This window comes from Xiphophorus couchianus, chromosome 9 (genome assembly GCF_001444195.1).
Source record: "Xiphophorus couchianus chromosome 9, X_couchianus-1.0, whole genome shotgun sequence".
Lineage (NCBI taxonomy): Eukaryota > Metazoa > Chordata > Actinopteri > Cyprinodontiformes > Poeciliidae > Xiphophorus > Xiphophorus couchianus.
In genome coordinates this window covers 15,251,039-15,269,393 of record NC_040236.1, presented here as the reverse complement: position 1 = coordinate 15,269,393, position 18,355 = coordinate 15,251,039, and the positions used below count along the sequence as shown (strand labels likewise).

General features: G+C 38.6%; 1 protein-coding gene across 3 annotated transcripts; it reads right to left on the bottom strand.

The window, feature by feature from the left end:
• Positions 1 to 1,192: 1,192 nt before the first annotated feature.
• On the bottom strand, positions 1,193 to 17,546 carry elovl1b (ELOVL fatty acid elongase 1b). Of its 3 annotated transcripts, XM_028027416.1 has the most exons (9): positions 6,079 to 6,353; positions 4,812 to 4,911; positions 3,474 to 3,576; positions 3,204 to 3,394; positions 2,992 to 3,072; positions 2,824 to 2,880; positions 2,630 to 2,735; positions 2,202 to 2,338; positions 1,193 to 2,074 (listed from the first exon to the last, which is right to left on the bottom strand). In XM_028027416.1, exons 3-9 carry the CDS (start codon positions 3,541 to 3,543, stop codon positions 1,712 to 1,714), a joined length of 1,005 nt encoding a protein of 334 aa, XP_027883217.1. In that variant the 5' UTR covers positions 3,544 to 3,576; positions 4,812 to 4,911; positions 6,079 to 6,353; the 3' UTR covers positions 1,193 to 1,711. The 3 variants fall into 3 exon arrangements, with proteins under 3 accessions (XP_027883217.1, XP_027883216.1, XP_027883215.1); XM_028027415.1 differs by lacking the exons at positions 4,812 to 4,911; positions 6,079 to 6,353 and adding an exon at positions 17,397 to 17,546; XM_028027414.1 differs by lacking the exon at positions 4,812 to 4,911 and having other exon boundaries at positions 6,079 to 6,352.
• Between the last annotated feature and the right edge of the window lie 809 nt (positions 17,547 to 18,355).

Genomic DNA, 18,355 nt, shown 5'->3' with positions numbered 1-18,355 from the left:
TAAAATCAGCCAATCCTGATTTTACATCAGATCTTGAAAAGCACAGGTCTAAAAGTACTAAAGTGTACACCTAGGAGGGAAAAGGTACTTTTCATTCACTACCCTTTTTACTCTTGAAGAGTATGATGGCCTATGACATCATTAGAAAAATGTTTGAATGTGATTATTTATTGTGCAAACTTTAAAAATAGGTTGTTTTCTTTTTACAATGTAAGCATTACACATTGAGGTTTACACTTCCACACAAATGTGCATTCTTCAGTACCATTCCACAATGGCAAATGACACAAATGACAGCTCGTCCAAAACTTCAGACGCTTACTTCACTCCTGGGAGACTTGGAATCTGCAAACGAGTTGCTGCCGATTAGGTGGATTAATACAGCCACCAACTACAACTGTTGCACAAGTTTATTTGTGTACCTCCATAGAAACACGATGCAGTTCAAAGTGTTGGTCAGGACTCAAGCAGACACACAATGTGAATGAAAAGCAGCTGTGTGTTTCCAGACACCAATAAAAATCTCTGTGGTCTTTTAAATGGGGTTCATGAAGATGGAGCTAAAACGACCGTTTAACATTTACCAAGTTTGCAAGCAAAATGACTAATGACCAAATTCACCGTCCCATAATTTGAAGAACTCAATTTCAAGATCTTAAGTTTTTTTTCTAGAATAAGAGCTCGTCACTAAACTGGTTTATGCTAAAATATTACAAAAGGGTAAACATGAAGATGTGCAAGGCTTGGTTCAGACTGACAAATGCACCATGATGTCAGTGTTCGACCTCCAGAACCTTAACGTCTTAATGTCTTTCTTTTTTTTTTTGTTTTGGCTGATCGTTAAATAATACCATCATGTGTCATTTCTTAGAGACTGGATTTAGCAATAGGTAGATTATCCAAATACAAATCCATGAATGACCCTGCAGCAACTAACGCATGGTTGAGTCTGGCAGAAGTAAGTCCGGTGTGCAGCATGCCTTCTCTTGTGCCATGAATGGAGAAGGGAGGAGGGGGCATAATGGGTCACTTGTTTACCTCCTACTTAATCCACATACTTGAGATTGTTGGGATATGTAGCATTTGCAAACTGTGCAAATAGTTTCTTCATTGTTGCAATGCTGCACGACATAAAACCCCAGCGAAGTGAAAACTCGGCGAGTCATTCAAACAGCAACAAAATACCAACATGTTACAGATAATGTAGGACTGAATTTATTGGCAATTAAATTTGAAATACACATGGTAACAAAATTTAGAAAGCATGCCAATATAATTAGTTTTTTTCTCTTTCTGTAAAACTATTTACAAACTGCTGGGGTTTTTTTTTCAAAGTTTAATAGAAACTGTACAGTCTTCTGTCCACAGAGGGGGTAGGGGTCACAGGTCAGCAAATGGGCTAAAAGTTCACCAGTGTGACACTGAACTATGAAGTTGCTTTCAACATCAGTGAAGACATAACATTCAAAACATCTTCTCTTCATACATCATGTTCCAATAGATGACTCCACAATACAACAAAAACCCAACAAAACCAACTAACCAGGTGTGGAACCCCAACTGTGGAAGTCATCGACCACATTGATCTCCCATGTTTTACACAAGAAACTAAACAAAAAAACTGCAAAACAGTCAAATTATTCTTTGGAATCCATAGTAATTTTAACAAGCTGACTAGGTCATACTTCCTGGGTACTTCCTTCCAAAGTCTCTAAGCTTTCTTCATCTTGCCGTTGTGGGCATGGCTGTTCTCATAGTGAGTGGAGCCGTTGGTAGCTGCGTGGTGGTGGATGCCGTTACTGCTGCCGTTCTCATATTTGACATTTTCGTGGACTTTTCCGTTCTCTTGGTATTTGCTATTTGCATATGCCACTGCACCATTCTTCTGTTCCTTGATCTCCTGTTTCGGCAGCCGCTTACCCTTCACGTAGGCCTGGACCCAGAAGTTGGAGAAAAGGACGAAGAAGAAGGTGCCATACATCCAGACGAGGTGAATGATGGTGGGGAACTGGTAGTCACAACTGTCCATAAAGTAATACTGAGTGGCGTGGAGGGAGACCAGGACAAACTGGGTCTGTTGAAGGGGGGAAAAATAGAGATTAAACCGACTATAAAACACAAAATTGTTTCTTTTAGTTGCTATCGCTAAAGGAACTCCAGTAGGAAATAAAATTGCAGAACTGAATGCAGGGTTTTCTTACCAGCTGAATGGCAGTCATGTATTTCTTCCACCACAAAAACTTCTGGAAGCGCGGTCCAGCAGCAGAAAGGCCATAATAGAAATACATGATGACATGGACGGAAGAGTTCACCATGGCATGAAAAGATCCCATTCCACCTTAAGAGAAAACACACGTCATTAGACTAATTTAATCAAAAATAATAATCCCCCTGGTCAACACAGTCTCCATCTTAATCATTCTCTCAGAGCTGTTGCAGCTACAAAGAAGCTGATGCTACTAAAACAGATGAGTCAAGGTTTCTGATAAGCTTTTTACAAGGCCAAGCTAATCATTCTGGTCTGTTTGCAACACTCTGGTATGCAGGGTGAAAAAACTCAATTGTACCCAACCTAGATGACCTCTGTCTCTTTATTCGTTATTTTCATATTAGCTTGACATGCACTCACCAGGAGCAAAGACAACTCCCCACCACCAGGTCCACGGCATGAAGGAGTGGTGAAAGATGTGCAGGAACGTAATCTGGCCGTGTTTTTTCCTCAACACAAAGAAGATCTAAAAAAGATCAACATTAATTATTTACCATCAAACTATTAAGCTGATTAATGCATAAATAAAAGAAGGTATAGAGAATAAGACTTACTGTGTCCATCAGCTCAATAATCTTTGAAAACCAGAAGAGCCATGCAACACTGACCATCTAAAGAAAAGAAAAGTCACGTTACCAGCAGGTCTATTTTTTTTTAATAAAATTCAAATCAAAGCAATCAACGCCCCTCTTAGTGGTAGTTGTTGAGCTTGGTGAACTTACTCTTAGAGCTTGAGGACTATTTGAGGTATCAATAGGATCACATCTCCAAGTATATGTTGTAGCCCAACCAGACATCAGAAACTGTAAAAAAAATAAAATAAAATAATGTAGAAGCAATGTTAAACCAAAGGGGCGTGCACACAAAATGCATCTGCGGTGAACTACAATTGCACTGATGAGTCAAATTCTTGGAGAAAGTCTAAGATTCCTACCTCATACACAATGTAAACTGATAGAGCCACCAGCAAGAAATTGTAGAGTATCATGGGCTCCTTCAGCTGGAAGGGTTTCCGGTTGGCCATAATGCGAGGTCCCACGTACAGTATGAAAAACAGATAGACCAATAGTATTGCAGTCATGGGAACAGGACTCTTCATCAATGGGTAGGCCTTTATCCGTGGATCTAGAACAAAAGGAAACATTTTCAGCAAACAAGTAACGGAAAACAAACTGTTTCTGTACTTTAAGGGTAAGTTGCCTACCTATTCCTGCCAAGAGGTAATTGTAGATATCCAAGGCATGCGAGCCCATCTCCTGAAGTTGCCGAAGCATATTTGCTGTTGTGAATTATTGAGACCAAGTTAGCTGTGAGGAAAATAAAGACATCTCATGGTTAGCCTTGTGCACGAAAAGCCAAACACAGCATAAATGCCTCTGGAATTGTTTTTACAATCTCGAGACATTTTAACTTGTTCGCCCAAAATTTATTCTTCCAGTCCCATCTCCTGAATAATTTTTATACAAGAAAAAATATTTTCTATCTATCTAGAGTATTTTCTTTGTCCTGGGCTGAAACTATTCACCAGATATGGTCTGATACGAGAGAGGCGGAGCCACGACCCACAGGCCACAGTGAACCGATTGTTCAGGAGTCAAGCCCAAAGGTTCAAAGACAATATCCAGACTGCTTTCTTCAAATAAACTCCACTGGGACAGAAACAAAGTAAGTTATGCAACCATTTGGTCACTGTACTCTAAACTCAACCTTGAATATAACAACTTCTTTAGTAAGACCCACTTCTTGACAAAGCAAACAATGAGTAACTAAATATAATAAAAATATTGTCCAGGAATGATGCTTTGGACTTCAAGTTTAGGCATTTGATTTCTATAAAGGCTTAACTCAAGTGCAAGCTGAAAAGCAATGTAGCAAAGTAGAAGATTTCTAGGGTGCGGCTTGCCCCGAGAGAACCATTGTTTGAAGTACAATCTACAATGCTCTGAGATTTCATTGCCCACAGTCCTCCTTTAGCCAACATCATTAAAGGCTAATAATTTCAGTCTCTGGAATGAAGGTCAGAGCTGACATACCACAGCACCTGCAAGGAGGATAAGGGCTGGGGGAAAAAAAGGAAAAAAAAAAAACTTGGGAGGAAACTGAAATGCAGAAAATGTGTTTTGTGTGTTTCTTAGAATTGGACCTAGGAAATTTGCTAATAGTTTTACAATTCCTATGGAAAAGTTATACAAATACCAGTCAGTTTGTTTTAATCAAATAAACATTTACTCTGAAAGCAAAAAAACCCCCTAAAACTGGAGAGATTGCACATTTCTCATTCCCTTTGTAGCTTGTGCAAATTTTTACACGTGTCTACTAGAACACTTTGTAGCAAGCAAAGTTACTTCATGCCAAGATTTCAGGTGACACTGAGAAGTATACCAGACAAATTTCTGTCAGCCATGCAGCCAGTTTCCTTCCACTGGCCTTTTAAAAACAAGAACAAAAATAAACTGCTGCCAGTTTGCAGACGCAAGCATTACGTGCACGTGCTAGTGTTGCGTAGCAGTCCCAGAAACATGGCATTTCAGATAACTCTTACATAAAAAGCTGAGGTTGTTTTTGATTTGTTGTTGAAATTTTTGATGAGGCATCACAGTTTGGCAAAAGTATCATGTCTGATGTCCTGAGTGTGTCTTGTTCTGGGAAAGAAAATGCTTTACTGTTAAATCAGAAACTGGTCAGATTATTTTACTCCATTTTAGCCACCGCTAAACCAAAGCAACTATAAGGCCACTTCAATGGCCAATTGTGAACAGGGTTCAGGATAGTTTTAAGCCCAAAGATACAGCCAATGGTGTTAGTGTCAAGTAAGAATGAATTGTTCACTGGCAAATCTCAACATCTGAACATTTGCAAAAGTTGTGTCAGACTATTTTAGTTAAATAAAAGGTTGTATAACAAAATTTTATGAAATTTGAAGTGAACTTTTCATTACGTTGCTTAAACGTTTTTTGTTTTAGGAGGAAATAGGAAAAATGTGACTATGAAAAGTAATCATACCAAACAACAACATAATCTTGTAATCTTATGAACCAGTAGCAGAAAAAGTTAGTTTCCCTTTTCTGAGACCCAGATGAAGATAGGAATTCAAGGATAGAGCCCTTCCTTATTAGCCCAGTGCAACCATAACAACCATTTCACCAGAACCAGCTGCAACTCACTGCCTCTTATCTCCACTAATTAAAAGCCTGCACAGAACTTCCCGGTTGTGCAGTAAACTAGTCCATGACTTTGCTTCTGGTGCCGTTAGATCAGCTGAGGTTCAGATAGCCCAACAGGAGGACAAGGATTTTCTCATGACTGTGGGAAGTGGGGAGGGAGAAGTGGTCAGAAAACCGTCCGGTATTCCCATGACACAATGATACAATACAACTGTGGACATGTGAATACTTAAGCACCTTAGAAAAATGCCCTCTGTTCTCTCTCTCTCGGGAGAAATGAGTTGCAGATGCTACCACCACCGACCCCTATACTCTAAACTTTCCAACACCACCGCCCATTCATTACGAGGAAAGTTTAACAGCAAACAGTTGGTGTATGACTGTGAAAGAGAGACCTAACGGAAAGGAGGGGTAACTCCCCCCCGACAGAAAGCCATGTCAATGAATCATGGGGATGGAAAAATGTAGCTCACGAGTTAGAAGTTAATGATTAAAGACCAGTAAAGGACAAGGAAGGAAAAAAGCTGTTTGAAAAAAGTCAACACATTTTCTTTCATAAAAAATACCCCCCAAAAATGACCTAACACATCAGCAGAACACATTCCCCGAGTTATTGCATCTTCAAGTTAAAGTTCTGATACATACCGTTGCAAGAACAGACTTGTTTCTCCCCCCTAAATCATCAAAGCAGAAGCGTTTTTCTCCTTTTTCGGTTTGGCAAAACCTCTCAGCTGACTTGAGCTGCAGGTAGACAGGCAAGCAGGCGGGAAAAAAAAAGAAAGAAAGAGAAAGCAGCAGAGGGGGAAAAGAAAGACAAGACTGAGAAGAGGCAGGAAAGTGAGAAAGTAAACTGAGAGTGACTGGTACCAGCAGTCTTCCACAAGATCACACCCTCCCTGACTCACATAGTGGATGAATAACCAGCCTTCAGAAGGAAAGGGAGGGAAGGAGGCAGAGTCAGAGGGAAAGAGGGAGTGCAAGCACTGTGTGTGAGTGTCCTGTACCCCTATTTACACCCACTTTGCCAAACAATTCAAAGTGAAATCATGACCGCCAGCCATACCTTAACGAGCAGAAGTTCAGTCCCCTTTTAACCGCTGTCCCGGTCACACCCTGTTGTCCCTGAAACACACAACTCTGGAGTTGCCAGGCAAGTTTACCCCCTCCTCCCCTCCCTCACTCCTCCGGGTGGGACGATTATATTATTCACATGGAGCCGGCAAGAAATCAGAGGAGACTCTGTTATCGTGAAGGGGGCTATTGTTGTGTCTTTCCTAGCCCTCTACACAGCCAACACCCATGAAGCAAAACTAGCCTCGGTTTCTGTGGTGAGGGACAATGTCATGATCCAAGTGTCCCAAGTTTAGTAGATGGCCCAAAACATCTGCACCACCTTGCCTCTACTGTGGCAAACACTACGTTTGTACTATAAGCAAGAGAAGATGAGTATGGACCTGGACTAACGTTTTCCACTGGTTGCACTGGTGGGTTTCTACCAAACTTTTGACTGCATCACATTATTTTACAGCTTATATTAAATCTGTCAAATTAAGGTAATATTGACCTGTAAATAATCTAGTAAACAAAGTTATTTATTTGAAGCAGAATTGGTGAAAAAGTGTTTAAGAGCTTCCATGAACTGAATTTTTAACATCTCAATCTCAAGTTAGAAGATGTTTTAAGTGCCAAATATCTGAAGAACATCTCCAACTAAATATTTTATTATCACCAAGACATTTTTCAGTGTTTAACTTGCTGAAGGAAAGTGTTTCATTTGCAGGACTATATCATCTCAGCCACTACTGATTTTCTATTTATGCATTCATTGTGCTTTTTTAGTGTTTCAATTCAAAATGCATTACAAATGCACTATTGACAGTGTCCTGCCAAGGTAGTTCACACAAAATAATTTGTTTTCCTTAAGGGACCCATCTCATTTCCTACCTACCTCTTGATCGAATGACTTAAAATTTAGAACTGCCTGTATGAATAATTTGGGGTGCATATTTATTCAATCTTTATATTGCTACATTTTGTATTTAAAATGATTCATTCATGTGGCCTATCTAGCCTTAATCACCTGTTAAGCATTTCTATAAAAAAAATGTTTTGGAGTCGGAAAAGTGTTTTTTGGTTTCCAGGAGATAGAACGTTTAGTGACAATTAAGCTAAAATTAACACAAGTGTCCTCGTTGAGAACGTCGCATACTGAGCATAAATATTTAGGGATCGAGTTTACCCCGGACGTACAGTGTCAAAGCACTGGTAATACTTTTTTGGAAAGCTCTGACCTTAACTTTTCTGTATTCGCTTGTCACTGCAGCTAGTCAGACTAACTTAGCCTACTCACTGACTGCAAGATACAGATGTAGACGCGTAAAATGGATAGATGGACTAATCTGTCAGGGTATCCCACCTTTTACTGTGTGATTGGTTTAGATCATGAAATGGGCCTGATGTCTGTCTGTTGTGAACCTCAGAGACTGAGACTTTTTTGTTTCTTTGTTTTTAACCCCCAAATGGTTGCAACAGTACAACCTATGATTTTTTTTCCCAGGTGCAATAATCCCGACTACATTGGTTGCAGTCTAGAACTGCGGGAGGAGAGAAAAGCACTACATATGAACCAGCTGCCGATAAAGCTGAAGTTTGCTCAGGGTTGGATTAAAAACATAATGTAGACCAAAATAATTGCAGCAAAGTAGACATGACTCATAAGTTAATACTTAAAATTTCCTGCAGGACTTGCATAAGAACGTTTTGCTTTCTGAAAGGGAACCACTAAGTCAAATGCCAGTGCCACACCCAGGCAAGCCATGCAGGAACATTAACCAAAACTATTTGGAAATACTTTGGGATCACATTCATTTTAAAACAATAGCGTGGCATGTGCAAAAACCAGGAAAAAAAAAAAAAAGCTATTGATCATGTTTATCTTTTTATTACTTGTAGTTTTGAATGACAACGGCTAAAAATGTATTCTTTAGAATTAAAAACTAAAATCAATAAGAGAGAACTGTAAATCAAAATGATTTCAGGTTAAAAAGGACAGTATGATTTTGTGATTCTCGCCAATCAGGGTAGTACTTTAAGTTGTCCAGAGGGTTTCATCTGTAGTTTCCCCCAACTGGAACTGATCTTTGATAAGAAAGAGAAAAGGGATGGATTGTGTAGCATCTGCAATGACACGGGCACCTACTAACTCAAGCTCATTAAGACACAAACAGAATCAAAAAGCACAGGTTTAAATTGACCAAACTATGCCCAATTTTTACCTGCGATTGGTAGGCAGAAACAAAACCAGCTTAACTGGACATTAAGGGACAGAGGGGGGAGCTCTGCTATTTGATAGGATCCCCTGAGCAGAGTCATTACTCTCTCAGATTGGAAGGAGTCTTATGATGGTAGTGAAGTGGTAAGCATGCCCTCAGCCCTCCTTCTAAGAAGTGTTTCAGGGAGATTGTATCTCGTGGTTGCCTTGGAAATACTTCAAAGCTCCATTTCCCAGACAAGTTAGAGCCGTTGCTCCTGCAGCCAGGTCTTATTAGTAGTAGAAGGCTGACAGTACGTAAAGGTCAATTTCTTATTAAAAATAATAAAAAGACAGACCAACTGAATTCCCATACTACTACAGTGTGGTTCATCTTATATCTAGACCAATTTAGAGGATTAGGTGAAGATAACATAAAAGATCCCTTCTCTTTGGTGTTCGAAATGACCCTAGATTTGAGAAAGCACTTCAGTAAACTTTGAGTTGGCCAACAACCTTCCAAGCAGGGATTGTGGGATCATTAGGTGTTACCATTGTCTGTAATAACTCTTGCCAACACCCGCTTTTCACATAAAAGCTTAATTTGACTCTGTACTGCCAGCTCAGGCTTATCAGCTTTAAACTTCCATTTTGCCCTTTAAACATGCAATGCTTCACAGCTTCATCTGAAATTTGCAGTACTATGAAGTACGTTTCTGCCAAATACTGATTACAAGCAACACTGTAAATCACCTCACTGAAATGTAGTAATTTACCTTGATAACCTCCAAGTCATCCATGTGCCAAGATTTTTTAAAAATCAACCAAGTTTTTCTAATTCAGATCATGGAAAGTGAAGCAGATATGTCAGAATAAGCAACAATACCATGCAATCCAGCACCATTTACCTCATCTCCAAAGACTATATTTTACATAAGACTGAAGCTTTGCAGCACGACTCAGCTGTCTGAAAACGTCATACACGTGAGCGTGTCTTGTAAATAGTTAGGGTTTCCAACCAAGCAGATTTGACTAGAAGACTTCCACCCTGCAGAAGGAGACTGGGGTAGAATTACTCCAGCGCACTTTAAACCCTTCCCTCTGAATACCACAAAAACATCTAAGAAAAACACAGTGTCAGGTAGGAGCCAACTGAAGCATTTCGCACAAGACGGTCATTCTGACCTATGAGACGACCACAGCCTCCCATCGAGAATCCACTAGGATAAGTAAGGGGAAAACAGAAAATGGTTGGAGGGGATTAATGTAATTTACACAAGTAGTAAACTCTGATGTTATCACATTTAAAAGTTACGCTTATCAGCAAAGAGGCCCGCAGCCTGCCAGTATGTGATGGAAAGAGCATAAAAACAAACAGGCAGTCGTAGATTTGAGAATACAGGTGAGATCTCAATAACAGGCCGATAGCTCAGTACTTTTCAGGCATTCATAATATTATATAAACCAGACGTAGGGAAAGAAATGTGGCAATAACCCACACCTCCGCAGGATATACACCCTCGTTCATCAGAGTAAGGTTAATGAAATAGTTATTTTGAATGAATTAGAAAATGTCTTCTTATGGACATTCTTTAGATTCAGAGTAACTTTTTAAAAACAAACTAAAGGCAGGTATTAAACATAATTTCATTTAGCCCACTTTTTTGTGTTAAAAGTTTTTTTTTTTTTACACTAATGTGATGTAATATTCTAATCACATGCATTTTCATTAGCTCTAAGCAGAAAATCGTAACAGACAAAAAGGATGTGTGTGATTAATCTAAATACTGTGTTCTACTTAACGAACTGAGTTACTGGGGGTAAAATATATTCTTATTTATTAAAATATGACTATTTAATCCTGTTTAATCTCAAAATCAGTTCAAAATAATGACATGTAAAAGCAGAGTGAGGCCTTTTCACACTTTAACTAAAACCTACATTGTAATATTTGTTTTGCATTTCAATATTCCAGCTGTATTTGAAACCAATCCATTCAGAAGAATCTGATATAAACCATTATTTATCAAAAATGAAAGCTTACTGGAAATGGTAATTGCCCAAGTGTTTAAGCAAATGCATTATTGCATTGTTGAGCAGTTTCATCAATAAGTCACGCTTGTGTCACATGTGATTTGCTATGTGTTCTATGTTTAGCCAACTTGTTCTGCAGAATTCTTACGCCATTCAATGCATTTTAACAACTTCACCAATTAAGTAGTTTCATAGGTAAGAGTTTTCTCAAGACAATGCAGAAAAAACAGGCATAATTAGTCACATCAGAGTGCAGTGTGTTGACTATGCAAATCTGTTTCAGGAAATAAATAAATAAAAAAACATCAAAGAACATCCATTATTACATAACAAAAAGCAGTAATGCATGGCAATAGATCATCTAGGGTGACATACTGAGGTCAAAATTATTAGGAACATGCCTTTTGTTAGTAAGCCCTTCTGTGTTCTTCAGTCTGACGTTTAGGCGGTATGGGGACACAAATAGTTTCACAATGTGTAGGACCTAATCTCATCCCAACTTGTTCTGCAGTTATGTCATCATGAAGCACGTAAAGCAACTAAGACACTCATTCTATGCAAGCTCTGCACCATATTTTCTTAAACAGGGAAGTTACCCACAGATCCCACACAGCTGGGAGCTAAACTTAGATTTTCCATCACACAAAGTAAAATTTTAATTGATGAGCTGTGCAGATTTTCCACATATCAGAAAGAACCAGGAGAGCAACTACCAGTATTTTACAAATCTGTACTCATTTAGTAGTCAGACCCGGTAGCTTCTCTGCAAATAAACACCAACATAATCCCACAGTAAAAGATGACTACTAAGACGAGATCTGAAACATATCCCAGGTATCATCTATCTTTACATGTCTACCTGGACTGGAACAGAAAGTCACATGACTTAGACAGGTCAAACAAGGGGGTCAAATGTTTCCTGAGTCACTTTTAAAGCTTGTTGGAGTTCATTTATTTTTGTCTCTGTGCACCACCCAGGTTCGTTAACCAGTTTCAGAACCCGACCAGAACCCCTAAATGTAAATTACCTTGAGAAATAATGAGATTTGGTTATATATAAAAACAGGCTTTAATGCCGAAAAATTATCAAACGTTACAAGCCATACATGTCAGACAAATGGAACAGATACAGAGTGACATTCACCGTCCAGCGCTGGGGCCACACTTAGCTCACCTTATGGCTGTAACCAAGTGAGGCAAAGATTGTAGAGCAAATTTAGTTTTTTATTCTTTTCTGCAATCTGCACTCTCCATAAAGGGCATTCTAATCAGTTTCAGTCTGTTTACGTATGACTGGCGGCAGTCACACATAAACATGGCTATGTAAGTTGCAGAGTGTGCGCGCAAGAAGATAGAAGAGGATAAAGGAGATAGAAGAAAAACACAGAATCCATAACAAGCCCATCAAATCTCCATTATTTATTTCTTCAAGCTGCTGATTCTGACCAGGTCATGAATTACAAGGTTATCCTCAGTTTTGAAGCTAAGTATATGTTCCTAACTTTTATTTGATATTCAGTACACAAGAGTTTTAAAACTATATGCCAACGCTTAATGCATTAAATCAATACATTTTTCTGTAATGATTTTGATCGATGACCAAGGCAGCTCTAACTTATATATATATATACTGTATATATTATATATTTTATTTTTTTTAAATGAAGGATTATAAAACTAGCACTTATAATTCCTGTATATTTTAATATGTACCATGTAGTCTAACATAATGGAATAAGAGTGTTTTGCAGAAGCGGTTATGTTTACGCGTGTTTATTTCCAGGCATGCATACGAGATTAAAGTTAAATATAACCCTCACTAAAAAAAACAACAAAAACACAACGCATCACTTGACAGAAAAAGAAACATTAAGAAGATAGAAGAGCTTAATCAACAGATTCGCTATAGACCACCTCCTCCAAGCTGAGGAATCCTGCCGAACTTATTGTGGTACTGACATGCTAGCATCCAGTGTCTCTGCATTGTGCTGGGATCTGGGTGTGTAAGTGCTGGGAGGGTAGGGAGTATCATCTTAAACAAGGCCTACCGATCAACATTAACCTCATTTTCTCCCTCCCCTCCTCCTTCCTTCCTTTTTCTCACCTAGTCTCACCAAGGGCTCAGATTTCTGTAACTTTTCACAGACAATTTTACCCGCTTCTCATGTGTGTCCGAGTTTATGCAAACCCAGCAGTCATCAAAGAAAGACATAGGGAATAGGTTTACAGTAAATATGATGACATTTCAGCATGACTACATTCCAGGAGAGGGAGACATAGACACTTGTAAGGCAAACCTCAAAGTTTTTAATGGGTGACGAATAGTTAAGCATAATGATTAAAGACCAAACCAGTGTGAAAACCAACCTGGTAGGCAGGTTGGGGTTGTGCAAGACTTAAACATGAGTGGAATGAAACCCTTTATGTCTGTCCAGACATTCTGAAACATAACGCTACAGAGAGAACATGAATGCTTACAAGCTGCTGTGCAAATGAACAGTTATACTCTGATACTGATCCTTTATTCAACGTGTGTACACTCCAATCATCAAGGACCAGTGTCCTGTCATTTTTAAATGCATCTTCGCTCCAACACAGCTGAATCAAATGGTTCAACTACATCCTCGCCATGTCAGAGACTCCCCACAAAAGAACCGTCACCAGCCAGGTGTGATGAACCAGGGGGGAAAAAAAACAAACTCCCAAGGAATTACTTTGGACACTACTGCTTTCTTCAATAAAGAAAGATCCAGAAAAGACACTCACAATTGCCATACATGTTCACATAGTTTCCAACATCAAGTTTTTATCATTTGACCTTTGATCTAATTTTTCAAAAATGAAAGAGCCAGCTGTTCAAGCAGACACCTAGATGGAATGTGCTTTTTCAGCCTGTTTAAACTTCTTTATGGCTATGTAGAAAGGGACATTTAAACAAGCAGATCATTAAAAAGTCGAAACATCATGAGCGTCCGGTTACACTTTCTTTCTGTACCCAGTAAACAGAGTTATCCTCCTCAGATTTAGTGACCCTCATCTGCTCCAACATGAGACATCTGTTCCAGTTCATGGAAGCTCAATATTGTCCTTTTATGGTCAAACCCTTGTTGTTGGAATTTTTTAGACAACACAGATGGTTGATTGTTGTTTTAAGGTGATACTGTCTGAGAAAATGGGGAATGATGACTATAAAGTGTTCCAACCAAACCGGTAACAAACCAACCACTATCAAAACCTACTGGACTGAGTGTGATTCTTTTCCCCATTGTGAATAAAGTCACCTCAGTCAAGTTGACCTCACCCAAATGAAAAAAAATGCACATGAAAGACAAAAGTGGCTTGTTGAATGCGTGTGGAAGTTCTGAGGTGATTTTATGCTCCTTGTTAAATGCTGTAGTATAACAAAATCAACACTGGGCCTTATTCTGCCATCTAGATCCATGACTGACGTCTCCACTTTTGCCATGTTGCCGCAGACAGGACGAGAAGGACATGCCAAACACCGTCATGGAGTCTAAAACATTTGGTTGAACAGCCATAAAAAGGAAAATCCATTGCAGTTTAATACAGAAACTTCCCTGACCCTTCGTCTACTAACCCCTGTTGAATACAGGCAGTGAGCTCTACCGTCTCTGCTAGAGTGTGTCGTGCATCCAAATTAGTCTCATAAAAAGTCATGATGTTCATATTCATGCCGATAAGAAAACTCTCTCAAAGACCAAAAGTGCCATGCTCAGAGAAGAACCCAATTCCACCATTAGATGCTTCAAGCTGAAATGTGTGGAGGTGACAGAGGAATAGTGTTGCCTGAGCGAGTTGTACTGCATTTGGAAACAACTGAGGTGAATCCTTTGATGTACGTCATAGGCCAGTACAATATGTTACAAACTTATCATCACCACGCAACAGAGCAAAGAACTACTTCAACTGCAATGAGCATAGGTTGATGAAGTACCATGCTTTGAGGCTCTCTATACTAGTAATATACTTTATACTTGTTTCTTAATGCAGCACAGAAAAGATTTTACAAGGTAAAGGCTTGGTAAAGTGGTAAAGTGATTACGAAACTACATGACATACATGACTCCTGCAAGCAAACAGCAGAAAGACATTAGCAATGCTTACTTAAATACTGAATTATTTAATCGCAAGTCATATTGTTGTTGTGACAACCTTCCTTGAGCTCATCAATATTACACGATCGTTTCCAATGAAAAATATTGGAAACGATCCAATGTTCCAGCTTCTCTCCATCCCAAAAACTGCATGGATTCTAAACACATGCAACCCAAAGGTCACACCCTCCAAATAACATTGATTCTGGAATGGAGTCATTAATTTAATAGTTGCTTTTTTTTCTTGAAAATTTAGCTATAAACAATATTAAAGTTACACAGTTGTTGATAAAATTGGCAATTCTACCTTTAAAAAATGTTGCGGACTGTACTTTAGGACAACACTTGTAGGTGTAGCGTCAACAAATAACAGGATTAGTTAATACAAACTCACAGTAAGGAATGAGGAAATTATTCATATCATTTAAATAAAAAGTCTAATGCCTGTCATTAACCCAAATAAAATGCTGCCATTAGTCAGTTCTTTCTCCAGTTGAGTTTTTGCAAGTGATGACCTACAAATGATTAACACTTAGCCATTTAAAGTCTAATACTGCAATACACAAGCTCTCACTTGAAATGTTCACAAAGAAGATTTTATCTTTTGATCGATTAACCCAACAATCTTTAACTGCAGTTTGAGATAAATACTCAGCTTCATTGATTTAGGCTGGTCTAAAGTAATAAAATTTAGGAATTCCAAATATTTGCTAGAATACAAACAAAAAATGAGTCACATCAAGCTTTTAGTCACCACTTTCTAACAAAGCTGGGCCTTAAGTAAAGAACTAACATTTACCAAGGGCTGTCATTATGAAGGCACTCATCAGGAGCTAGTTCAAACACTGGACAACACAAAGAAGACAGCTCCGTCAAAGCAGGATCACAAAATGTTAAAGCCTTCTTCCTGTGCATCTGTAAACTAAATCACTAACTGACAACAATCCTCTTAGGGTTTTACTCGTCAAACTGACACGAAAAACCAGCAGAGAAAACTCAAGAGAAGTGCACCACCTAACAGGAAGACACTAAGAAAAGCACCTCTCCCAGTTGAAAACCACAAAGAACTGGTGACAATTATTGCTCCGAAGAAGAAGGAAAAAAAAATCTATACATTGTCTCTTGCTTTGCCATCTGCTCTGTTCATATTATTCAAACCCTTCAGACAGGATGTTGACACTGGAGCCTGATGAAGTGATAAGAAAAAGTGACACAGCGGAGATAATAGTAACAGCACTGGCACTGTGTTTGCATTACCCACAGAGCTTAGATAGGGGCTGGTTGACCTTGGGACCATGTCCTCCTCACCACCATTGGTTACAGATTATGTTTGCATTGTTAACAGTTCGTTAGAACCCATAATTTAACTCGGCCAACAATCACACATAAACAAAAGGGATTAATGATGACCAGCTGGAAGGTAAATAACACGCCTTCTTCCCATTTTATAATTTTTAACCAGTGCACAAAGTATGTTTTACCAAATCTAAATATGTAACAGATAAAATTATAAAACTGAATCTTTTTAAACCAACAATATAACAGAACATTACTGGAAGGAACCGATGATGCCCTAAATGATATTGGATCAAAGTACTTTCTGTGACACAGTTAGAGTCACTTGCTTTAAATGTACATTGTCAGTTTGTTTGTGACCATAAGAAAAAGACATTTGTCATTGCGCTAATCTGTATTCTTAGGTAGCTGCTGTTGGTGGTTTCTACAAAATTATGAAATCCAACACCAGTGTCGAAAGTCCACATTATACAGCACCCTAAAAAAAAAAAACACACACACACAAAAAACTATGTACTCATATGCACGGTTTACTGAAAAACACGCGTTTGTTGGGGAACTAGAAAAATAAAGAAATAAATGACTGTGCTGATTATGTTTTTTTTAATTTTTTTTTTCACTCAAAACTTTTCCACCTAGTTTGGAGTCATATTTATGAATGAGCAGCCATACCAAACTATTTTACTGCCTGGCTTATGAGTAGGATCAAGAGAAGATCAGATAAGAGAAATATCTTAAACATTTCCTTCATAACGGTGAAGCAAATCCAAAACTGCAGCTTGTTCCTCCTCCTCCTCCTCCTCCTCCTCCTCATCATCATCATCACCTTCACTTTCAGATCAGAGTAATACTTCAAAACACAGCAGCCACTCCGCACCTGTCAATAGGATCATTGTTCGCGGCACAGCTGCAAACATGACACCATCAACAATAACCTGAACAATTAGCCTGAATAAACAAGCGGACTGAGATGCAAATTTACACCACAAGTTCCCTTCCTGAGCAGGATACACCTCCTGACACCAATCCGGGTGTAACTTTTAACACTGTAATTTCAAACAAATAGAAAGAAAAATAACACTACTTTTTATTCACTAACTGTTAAACTGCTTCCGTATAGCGGTTTTAACACTTGTTGTAGAAAGCAGTCCCGTTTTACACACCTCTTCTTTTTTTTTTTTTCTCCTCAAACCAAGCCACTTGAAAGTAACTCCTGGTACAAAAAGTTCAACATTTTTCTCAATAAACTGCATAAGGAAGCTACTCACTGCTTTTGCCAAAGTAAACCGCCGCCCGGTCTGTTGAAATCTGGCTGATAAAGGAAACGCGTGTGACTGCTAAGTTAGCTCAGCTTCCTCTTCCTTTTTGCTTAAATCTCTGGACCCAGCCCTCCGAGGGAGCAGTAAGAAGGTGGAGCCACCCGGTACCGATGACTCAGTACTCCATAGGAATCGAGCCTCAGCGGTACACTATCAAATGTCGAAATCAAAATTGATCAGAGAGGGGAGATTGCTTTTTTATTTCAAATTCTATCCTCCAAATACTGATGCAGACAGGGGACATCGCCTGAAATATTCTACAAAAACATTTCTGGCAAGTAAAAGCAAAAATACTGATATAAATATTTACGTTTGATATGTTTACCTGTCCAGTTAAACATATTAAACAATTTGGTGTGTCTGGTTGCCTTTATTGTGTCAGCGAGGATTGGCTCTACAAGTAGGGGTGTAATTTGTTACTGTTTGCTCACAATTTATGAATAAAGAAGTAAAAGTTGTTCAAATATTGTAAATAATAGGGTTAAGAATTGTAAAGTGAATGCATGCAGAGAATATATGTAAAGGAATATGTATACTTGTAAAAGATGTTCATAGACAATGTGATCCCCTTGGCCACTGTTCACTTGAGTAGAGTACAGTTACATTGTATTTTTGATACTCATGAACACAGAGCTAGAATAACTGGACCCTAAGAGTTAGTTCAAATAGCAGGTCTTTATGCTACAGTCCAATATTTGATAAAATATGTTTTTTTTTGTTTGTTTGTTTTTGTGGTCATTCATGTTATTTAAATGTGCCCAATCAGACTTCTGTGTCAAAGGTTTACAACCCCAGATTGAGCCACGTACACAGAAGAACCTACATATATCGCACAGCAGCACACTTTTTTATTAAATAACAAAGGATGCTGCCATCTAAATTAAGATATTTAACATTGTTGAGGAATG